This window comes from Morone saxatilis, unplaced genomic scaffold (genome assembly GCF_004916995.1).
Source record: "Morone saxatilis isolate NCDOM2014 unplaced genomic scaffold, NCSU_SB_2.0 Contig10, whole genome shotgun sequence".
NCBI classification, from domain to species: domain Eukaryota; kingdom Metazoa; phylum Chordata; class Actinopteri; family Moronidae; genus Morone; species Morone saxatilis.
Genome location: NW_023339652.1, coordinates 18,821,975 through 18,832,878, shown reverse-complemented (window position 1 = coordinate 18,832,878; position 10,904 = coordinate 18,821,975). Strand labels below are relative to the sequence as shown.

The 10,904-nt window shown below is 40.2% G+C and overlaps 2 protein-coding genes across 2 annotated transcripts in view; both read left to right on the top strand.

Moving 5' to 3' along the window:
* Positions 1-2,501, top strand: part of tmbim4 (transmembrane BAX inhibitor motif containing 4) — a 7,479-nt gene extending 4,978 nt beyond the window's left edge. Inside the window, exons 6-7 of the mRNA XM_035675105.1 lie at positions 171-216; positions 434-2,501. Coding sequence (XP_035530998.1) covers positions 171-216; positions 434-640 — 253 coding nt within the window. The 3' untranslated portion in view covers positions 641-2,501. The remainder of the gene's footprint in view (positions 1-170; positions 217-433) is intronic.
* A 2,103-nt stretch (positions 2,502-4,604) lies between these two features.
* Positions 4,605-10,904, top strand: part of lemd3 (LEM domain containing 3) — a gene marked incomplete in the record, with an annotated part of 18,469 nt that continues 12,169 nt past the window's right edge. The window contains 2 exon segments of the mRNA XM_035674965.1: positions 4,605-5,969; positions 10,495-10,535. Coding sequence (XP_035530858.1) covers positions 4,622-5,969; positions 10,495-10,535 — 1,389 coding nt within the window.

Genomic DNA, 10,904 nt, shown 5'->3' with positions numbered 1-10,904 from the left:
TGGTGCGTTGAGCTGGACGAACTTTGTTATTTGATCTAGTGCTTATATGTTTTTACTTTTAAGCTGTTGTGGTGTGGGTAGACTACTGTGCCCCCCCCCTAAGGCTGCTGTATTCCTCCTCAAGAGGGAGCAACCATCAGACTTGTATCTGATCTGTTCTGTCCTTACAGACTGTTCGCCTGCCTGTGGATCCTCATTATTGCAAGCTTCATGAGGGTAAGTGGAACTGCCTGACAGTGCCTGACAGTGTTAACTTGCAGACCTCCCCACTATGTCTGTGTAACAGGGTTGTCAAAATATCACATGCTACATATGTGGCCATTTATTGAAAAACTCTGATACTCAAAATCTTTTACCACACATTGCTCGCATCTCTCACACAACACACAAAAGTAATGTGAAGCCTTCAGCCCCTCTTCTGGTCTCTCTGCAGTTCTTCTTCAACAGTGACAGCACAGAGCTGGTCCTGGCTGGAGCCGGGGCTCTGGTCTTCTGTGGTTTCATCATCTATGACACCAACCTGCTGATGAAGCAGCTCTCCCCTGAGGAGCACATCCTGGCCTCCATCAACCTCTACCTGGACATCGTCAACCTCTTCCTACACATCCTGCGTGTCCTTGACTCTATGAAGAAGCACTGAAAGCTGCAGTAGCACTTCACACTGCTTTATTCAGCTCTAACAGACTGTGCTGTGTTTGTTTAGTGAGTGTTGCTGTCCTGAAGTTCACCAAAATTGAGATTTTAGGGAGGGAAACTGTTTTGCTTGGTAAACTGTGTTTACGGGTAGCTGTACTGTGTGCTTCTGTTTATTTACCAAACAAATTTTTGTAGCTGATCTTTTGCTTTTGTATTAAGTTAATTAGATCTATATAAAGTCAATTCTGAAACCAAAATGTACTCATCCTATTAGAATCCAACTCAGTGAGTTAAAAGTACAGTACATGATTTGCTACAGAGCCTACTAGCACCCCCACCTGGCCTAATTGCAGCTCATCCTGTGTTTTTGGTCCCAGTTAGACATTTATTTATTTTCAGTGGCAGATCCACTCCTGGTGTTCTAGTGAGTATTTCTGGCAGGACAATGTTAGTGAGATTGATTCAAAATAAACTACAATAGAGCTCTATGACACAGAGAAATCGCATATATCAGGCTTGGTTTTGATCGATAAGTATCTTACCAGCCGTATCCTTTGAAATACTGAGGTATTTTATTGTGTACTGTATATATTGTTGTGATATTGCCCAGCTTTACCAGTTTGCTGCACTGAGCTGTGGAAATGAGCCATGGACTTGTGTATTGTATGGACTTAAGTATTTTTTTCCAATAGTATCTCTTCGGCTCTATCATTCCACTCATTTATTTTCAAATGGAACTTATTGTTGAATGTTTTCAGTGTGGTCAACATTTTGTAGTTTATATTTGATCTGTGTGCTTCCCTTCAAAATATCACTGCTGTCTGTTAAAACTACAGTAGGTTACTTTTATAAAAAATAACTTTTTGTCATATTGCCTGAAATTTTCACTGTGTCCTGTCTGTAAAAAAGAATCCACAGGGCCTGACCGCAAACAACAAATCAGAGCCAAGAAAGCTAGATGCTTTGGGTAAGTGGCTTGAAGATAACTGATGAGTGTCATTCCCAGGTTGTCAAATACAAACGCTTTGATTCCTGGGAATGAGACTCAACAATCAACTATATTTCTCAGCTCTGATTGGTTGTTTTCAGGCTCTGGGGATTCTGGTAAATGCCAACACTAGGAGAATTATCTGTCAAGAACTACTGTCTGGATATAGTGAAAGTTTAAGTAAATAATACAAAAAGTTTTTTAAATAATTTTTAAAAAGGTTACCAACTGCAGCTTTAATGGTGTACAATAGCAAGAGGACACGCATTGAGTTTAATGAAGTTAAAGTGCATGCCTGGGTATATTCAGATCTGTGATTGTACATATTTTTATGTTGTAGTGTACAGTTTTTGGGATTTAGAGCTGAAACACTAAAATGAGTAGTACTGAAGTTAGTGAAGAGTCAAATCTGGGCTTTATATGTATCAGTGTATCAAGATATGGATAAATATTATCAAGGGATTAACTAACTGTTCTTAAGAAATGATTTAATAAAAAGACCACATGCAATCTGTTTTATTTTCAAACAACAGTTGTATGTGTCTCAAATGATATGAAATTGACTCTTGGTTTTGCACTGGATTAACAGCAGATAGGTCTTTGTGTTTGGTTGATTAATTGCTGTTCTCTTTTTGCTCTTCAACTGCTGTAAACTCTGTTGTATAAAGCTATCACAATCATGTAGAAATAAAGATTGCCATAGTTTTCAGCTTAAAAAAGTATAGGAGATATGTTTTTAAGACCATTTTTTGTTTTTGTTGGAGTTTTGGAATATATTTTATTTCTATTTACATTTTTTGTCACAGGATTAGAAACAAATGCGTTTATTATCAGTATTATACATTTTGTCTCACAGTCCTGAGCTTTTTTATTTTTTGCAAACCTCACAGATTTTATCCTATTCTCTAAAGGAGTGTAGTCCACATACCATCAGGCTTTAAAATATTAAATACTTAAAGCTGCAGCAGGTAACTTTTTTGTCATATTTGCTGAAACTTTAACTATATTCTGACAGGAACCTGATTTTTTTCACAGATTATCTGTCTCATGCACTACTGTCAGGACACGGTGAAAGTTTCAGCAAATAATGACAAGACTTATTTATAAGTTACCTAATGCTACTGCCTCAATAGAGTGGTGACTGTCAGTCTGGCTACAGTGCTGAAAACAATCCTGTGGTTGTTCTTATTTTCTTCTATTAGCAGAATAACAGGCTGCTATGGCATTACAGAGGGCCTTTCTATATGTTTAAAGACCTATCTTAGCCAGATTGAATTTGATTCTACAAGCTTGGTAGAGCACCATTTCCTTTCAAATTTCGGAGCTTTATGAAAATGACTGAATGCAGAAATACACACCGCTATGTTATCGCTGGCTCAAGTGCCACAGACCACAAAATACGGAGTGTGGACTGGTAAAGCTGGAGAGGTGCCAGTTTCACCTCACTGTGCACTGCCGAGGTGCACCTAATCCGCAAGTGCTCATGGGGCGCGTTTGACGTTGCAGCCCATCACTCCACATTTCTCTTCTCCTGTCTGCATGTCCACAAGTGGCATTGAAATGTGTATTCAGCCTGTGTGTGTGTATATAAAAAAAAAAAAAAAAACGAGTGAAAAAAAACCATTTCCCCTCGGGGATTAATAAAGTATATCTTCTTCTTCTTCTAACTGTGATGATAGGTATTAATTCCCTTCAAGCACCAAACTTCAACAGGCTTTCCAAAATATGTAAAGTACAGTAGTGCACGTATCTGGATCAGGATGAAGCAATGAAACATTTGATTGCATTACCCTCTGACATGAGATTAATAACATTGAACTGCTTCATGATGGTGATGTTTCCTACTTCTGTGGAGTATGTTTCACCCTCGTGGAAATACTGGCAACATCAGTCAGTGTCATTCAGGACAATATGTAAAAATGGAGATAGTGGCACTACTGCACAGGCATCTACCAAGAGAAGTAACATGACAACACTGTGTTTGACTTCTTTGGTGTACAGTCCCAATTCACTTTAATATTCCTATTGCTGCTGTGGTATTTTCCCAGCAGTCCATTAAATGGAAAAACAACAGGATGAATGAATGTTAACATTTTACAAAAAAGGACAAACCTTTTTAAGAAGTTACAAGGCACATATGAGGTATCAGGAACTGCTAGTGGACCATTAATTAATGAGTAACTCCTAATCAAAATGTGTAGCTAGTGATTCAAAGTAAGTAGTAAGTAACTAGTAATGATTAAATTGATCATTTTTATTTTATTTTTTAACACACTCAACATGACTTCCAAATAATTCAATGGGAGAATTCAACATGGGAAATTACTTATTTCATAATATATAAAATTATATCCTCAGCTTCCAACTTAATTAGTTTGATTAGGGAAATAATCCTTCCATTTCTGCAGAACACTGCTGTTTTGAATATACATTTTAAAAAACATGTTTTATTGTGTCTTCTTCATGTATACAAAAATCACATTTATTGGGGACATCTGTAAATCTTGCAATGTAAGTTTTAGTGAGATATATATGCACAAATTTGTAATGTACTTCTCGTAATTGGTTGGGAATAACAACTTGACGGTGTATGGAAAAAGTCAGGATTTTCACTGAATCTTATACAAAAAATAGTCCTACACAAACAAAAACCATGTGGAGTAATCCTCCTTGTGCTGTAGAAATAATTACATATATGTTTATTGAAACATTTATGGTTTTGAATATCTATACCATTTACAGAGAATGACATTTCTGATTTTTGTAGGCCTAACTCTTGTTGTTCAGAGTAGTCAACTATAGAATCACAATAGGAACAGCATTGATTACCTTTTTATTTTCGTTATATGTAATAGATAGGTAAGAAATTCCTCATAACTAACAATTTGAGCGTTATTATTTATAAACAGCCTGCAGTTGATTTTGAACGCAACCCAGCTGCCACTTGACCCTTACGTAATTTCCGCTTCACAACCTTCTCCGAGAGTTTTGTCCAAGATGGCGTCAACGCAGTTAACGGATGAGGAGCTTTTCTCCGAATTAAAGCGCTTTGGTTTCACTCCAGGCCCGGTAACCGAGAACACTCGTCCGGTATATTTGAAGAAATTGAAGAAGCTTCGTGAAGAGCAACAGCAGCGGGGCTCCAGAGCGGGAAAAACCCGTAGCGGCGGGGCCATCAACAGCAGCACTGGCGGCGGCAACACGGCGGGATCCAGGCCAGCCAGCCATGACGTCACGCACCTGAGCTCTAGCAGGAGACCGGGCCGGAAGTCCTCCGTCCTCGGCTTCAGCTCCGACGAGTCTGACGCTGAAACTCCATTGAAAAGAAAGGGCCTCAATCACAGTGGCAGGACGGAACGAAGCTCTAGTTTCCAACAACAATCTAAGATAAGACACATTACAACAACGAGGGTGGCTATCAAGAGTCCGTATTGCGCTGCGAGGGCGCTGAACAGCAACAATTCTTCCCCTGATCCGGACGGACAGAGAAGTGTCTCGCTGGGTTGGGGAGTTAGTGCCAGATCCAGCCCCGAGGCGGAAGGGAAGGATTACGACGAATCGGGGGACGAGGACGACTTTGAGGGGGAAACAGAGAAGAGGTCTCGCTCTTTAAATGGTTGCGGGGCGTCTCACTTCAACGCTAGCAAGCTAGCCGGGGATTACTCAGACTCTGACGAGGAGGAGGTTGGCGGCCTTGGTGCCGGAGACCGACAACGGGATAGATTTGAGCCGAGACAGAGCCACCCGAAAACGGCGGCGTTCCCTTCCTACGGAGTCGGCCGAGGGTCTCTGACGGGAGAGGCAGCCAGAGACGCAAACCAGCCTGAGAGTATAAACATGGTGGGAAGGAGGAGGGAGGAGGGCGAGGGAGACGAGATAAAGAGAAGGGAATCGGACTCATCGGGAGGCTTGCGGAGCCACAACTTTCCCAAGAAGTCCATCTACTTGTCCCTCGCCGAGAACCATGGAGGAGAGGCCGGCAAAAACAACCACGTCGACGGGGATCACGGAGCCTCCAGAAGCAGCAGCACCAGCAGGTTCAGCATTGGGTTGAGACCGCGCTTCTCCAACTACAGCAGCTTGTCCCAGACCTACAGGGGCAACCACTCCAATCACACCGCCCCCAACCACTCATACAGCCAGGCAGTGCTGAAGCAGAAGCTGTCTGTCCCGGAGGATGAGCTACTCCAGCAGTTCAAAAGGGAAGAGGTGGCCTCCTCTGGTAGCTTCAGCGCTCATTACCTGTCCATGTTCCTGCTCACGGCAGCATGCCTCTTCTTTCTGCTGCTGGGCCTCATGTACCTGAGGATGAGGGGCTCTGGATCCTCGGAGGTTGATGGAGTCAGTAAGTAGCTCAGCTTGTTCAAATCTGTCTCACTTAATATATCAAGATGGATCATTTCTGTTTAGTTTTTTTATCCCGATAGAGTGTAAAATAGCGCTGCTACCAGAGATTTAAACCAGTGTTTAGTAAAATTGGATCCCTGTTTGGCATGATGGTTTGTCTTTGGTTTGTTTGTTTGTTTTTTTTTAAACAATTTGACATCCCCTATACAGCCATTGATGGACAGTAATTGAAAGTGTGTGCCTTATGTACACAGAGCCTGAACACACCCTCATGGCAAAAAAACCCAATTCTTTTCTTTTTTCAAGCTTGGGGAGATACACAGCATGTTTTTGTTTTTCTGCACTAATGCCAAAAGAAAACAATTGCAACAAGCCTGTTACCATATTCTAATGGAACTGTCACTACTCCAACTACTTTCACTACTGGCTAGTGTTAAAGGTCCAGTGTCCAACATTTCTATTGTAAGAAATGGAATATAATACATAAATAGCAGTATAACATTAGTATATGTATCCTCACTTGAAAATAAGAATCATTTTGTTTTCGTTACTTCAATGAGCCATTTTTATCCTCAGAGGGAGCAGGTTTTCCTACACACTTTGTTGGCAGGGTGAGGTGAGTGGTATTCAGTTGGTTGCAATCTGAAACTTCACTAACTCCTACACACTGGATCTTTTTTTAATATATATTCATTTGTAATGTGTAGATCACCAGTTGTGTTCTGAAATCTGCAGTATAACCTGATGTATTTTTCTATTACATCAATTACGGTAATAAAATTCCACCTAATGCAACATGTTACCAGCAAAGATAAACATCTATATTAGATTGTAACGTAGGGCTTGGAGATACGGAAAAAAATATGATCACAATAACATTTTTTTACATGTGGATATTTATCACCATGTAATTTCATAATGCTGCCTGTTTGAAAAGTATCCTGATAATGACTGAAGGCTTATCAAACCAGAGTTAAATTTATAGTTTATGTTATTCTATGTGATATGTTAATGTAAACATTAAATGGAAATAGGGCTGCCCTGGAAAAGTCTATGATTAAAACCATCAGTCAAGAAGATCCTGAGTGACTCCAGTCCCATGCATCCTGGAAACCTGGAAAATATAGAGACTAGTTTTCCAGTCATGGAAACACTTGGAAATGGGTTAAAATGACCAAATATCCTGAAATAAGCTGAAAATTTGAAATTGTCTTTTGTAGCGCTGTTCTGTAGCCAAATTAATTTTCGTTAAAAAGAAACTGAGTGTGGGGGAAAAAAAAAAAAAAAAAAAAGAGCTTTGGTGAGGAACCCCAAGCCGCGCACCATATGGGCAGTGTCCTTAAGATGATGAGCAGCTGATGGCTGCCACCGTTTGTGAGCATACTCTGTATTGTCAAGAAAAAATCCAGCAAATGTCCTGGAAAGGCCTGGAAACAGTTTTTAATTGAGTGGTAACCCTGTGTTTGCTCTGGTGCTGACTGTTGCTACTGCAGTGAAATCGACTAAAACACGTGTGAACCAGATGGTGATAGAACCTCTTCTGCTGCCATCCACTGAGTGACTCTTCCGCTGACAGCGGTGGAGACACTCCATGGTGTGCTGGGATTTTATAACTGAACTCTGAGCAGGATGCAGACTGTGTGGAAATCTGATGTAGTCACCATTGACTCCAGTAAAGTATATCCTAAAGTCAGTTTCAGTCCCATTTCTAGAGAACATCCACTTTAACATTCACTTTCTTCACCTGTAGCTGAAACAATGCTTTGCTGTAGGAAATGGGCGTGTACTTTGACATGCAAGCCAATTGGCCATATCTGCTACGTCATAGGCTGTTACACCCCATTCAGCTGCCTGAGTAGTGCGTGGCGCCACCATGTGCCAGAGTCGCCACACGCTGCTCAGGCGGCCTATGTGAATGGGGTGTTAGATCTATTCATATTGAGAAAAAAATTGCAGAGTTTATCATTGTTATGAACACAATTTCTATTGCAGTCTTTTACCAAGATCGTTTTATCCCTCAACCCTAGTTCAATGTGCATGGAATAATGGAATCGTACATGACTGAACTTTGTTTCTGTTTTGGCATTTGACATTGGCCGCACTAATCTCTAAATATCGGCATTAGCCATAGAAAAGTCCATACTGGTCGACCACTAGCCTGCAGTTCAATAGCTAGCACTAGCTACCCAACTTATGTGAACTTATATTAAGTTACATGTAACTTAAGAAAAGCCTGAACAAAGTAGACTGACCCTCACAACCAGTGACAATATCTTGTCATCAAAGGAAAACCCAGAGCACAGGTCAGGGTCCACACTCCTGTTTTCCATCTTTTTTCATGCTGGTGCAATCACTATAATTGCTTTGTAATAGCCAAAGCCAGCTAGCTATCTTACAGGAACCTAATCCATCTCCTTCTAAAGAAATGTTGCCACAAATGTTTTCTGTCCAATCTAGATCCCAAGTTTAAATGGTTGTTCCTGATGTGTGATGTTTCTGCAGACATATTGGTAATCGGTGAACTTCCCCTTCAATAATTGGTTGTGTTATCGGTCTAAAAAAACATACCAAACCATCAGACTCTAGTCTCCAGGCTCCTTGCTGGCCCAAACTTTCACACACTTTCCTTAATGTATGGATGAATACCAATGATCAGACTTTGCTGAACTTTAAAGGGTTCTTGAATTTACTCTCAGCATAGTTTCTGTGTGGACTGCAGCCTTCGCTTGGGAGATTACCCATAATGAACCAATATTGACAACACTATGATGAAGAAAGGCAGAATAATATTAATCAATAATGTTCATACTGTCATTAAAATTAAGGTGAAATGATTCACATAAGGATTAGGGCTACACAATTAATCTGAATATTATTGAAATCACAGTATCTCCAAGTGCAAAATCCAAATCATAGAAGGTACAATTGTTTGAGAAAGGTATAATGTGTGACAGACAGCATTTATAAAGAAGTACTGTAGTTCCACAGAGATGCCCTGGCCTACAAATCGTGTTTGTTTGGTATAGACTGCAACAAATGTCACATCATCACAATTGTAATAGATATTTAAAGTTCTGATGCAAAAATGATCATTCCAACTCATTGTAATTCATATCGCACTTGTAATATCTTTCATATCTTTTACAGTTCTGATTAGTTTTATAGATGCTAAAAAATGTTGTGCATGCACGAAATGACGTCTGTGCACGCACACGCGGGTGATGTGATACACATTCAGCACCTTCTTAAGATCTAAGAGATACACACAGTTGGTTTTGGTGAGAAACTGAATGCAAACACAGACTGTATTTGTTTACAAGAAAACATCAAATATTTTATTGCCCTAAAAACTGGATAATGAGATGCTAATACGCCAGATGAAATATATTCTTATTGGTAAAATCTATAAAGTAACCAGTCAAACTATATTTTGTTTTGCTCCAATCACAAGAAGACAGAAATTTTAAGAAAAACTGAGCATGCACTTGATCCCATGCAGTTTGCTGGATCTGGACTTTTTAACCAACACAAAGAAAAAAGAAAATGACACAGAGAGTGAGGGTAAATGGAACTCTGTTTGGATCGAGTTTTCTCCTCCACTGGCTCCCCACAAGGATGTGTGCTTTCACCCCTGTTATTTATCCTCTACACAAATATGTGTCAAAGCAGGTGGGAAAACAGAACCATTTTATAGTATGCAGATGACTCTGTTGTTGTTAGTCGACTCCAGGACAATGAGAGCAAAAAGCAGAGCATGAGACCAGTCAACAATGACTTTGTGAAATGCTTCTATCTTCAATTAAACATATCAAAAACAAAAAGACATCGGGGCGCCTGGTTAGCTCAGTGGGTAGAGCTGGCGACCCATGTACCGAGTCCCTTGATGCGGCCCCAGGGTTTGGAATCCGACCTGCGGCCCTTTGCTGGCGTGTCATCCCCTCTCTCTGCCCCCCTTTCCTGTCTCTATCATAAAGGCAATAAAAGCCCCCCAAAAAAAGACATGATAATTTATTTTAGAAAACATGCCCACATACACGGAGTCACATCCATCAAGAGTCAGACAATGGAATGTGTGCAATTGCACAAATATCTTGGCACCAGCGTTTGTTTTGTTTCAGGAAACTGTCCTATTTCCACATCGACACAACCATCATGACCTTGTTTTATTGTGCTTTTGTTGTGCTTTTATTGAATCAGTTCTTTTTCTTTTGTGTCATTGTTTGGAAACCTTTTCTTTAAGAACAGAAACTCCCTGAATCAGATTGTTAAATGGTGTAGTAGGCTGCTTGGTGAGTCACAGCTTAACCCAAAATCCCTGTACAGCAGACAGGTACAGTGGATAACCAGCTCAATTTTAAACGTTTGTATTATGGTATTCTGTTCTATTTTCTGAGTTGTTGCCCTGTCTTTTACTGCAAACCAAAGCTACCTTTGGGTACAAATAAAGTAACCTTGAACCTTGGTTATAGTAAGCATGCTGTTGTCTCTGTCTCCTAACTGTATCTCTTTCTTCTTTGTTGCAGTTAAGATCCACCCTTTTGGCAGCGAGTTTGACTCTTCTTATGTAAGTAGACCCCCTATTTTAGTACTGAGTACACCAAAGTTGTGGAGGAAAGTCATGTGTGCAAACATACTTGGGTGTTTAAAACGATACAATCTCTGTTATACATTCAATGGTATTGAAAGTACTTAATATGTAGGAGGCAAAAACAGATGTACAATCAGACCGACGGCATTTGCGATTTACTAACGTGGACAATCTCCTCCTCGCCCTGCCCCTCCAATGCTGTGTGCTGACAATCACACATACAGGTAGCTCAAAAAATTTTGTCAATCATTTCAGAAAGTGAATATTATATAGTTTCATTACACATAAAGTGAAATCTTTCAAGCCTGTATTTCTTGTAATTTTGATGATTATGGCTTACAGATA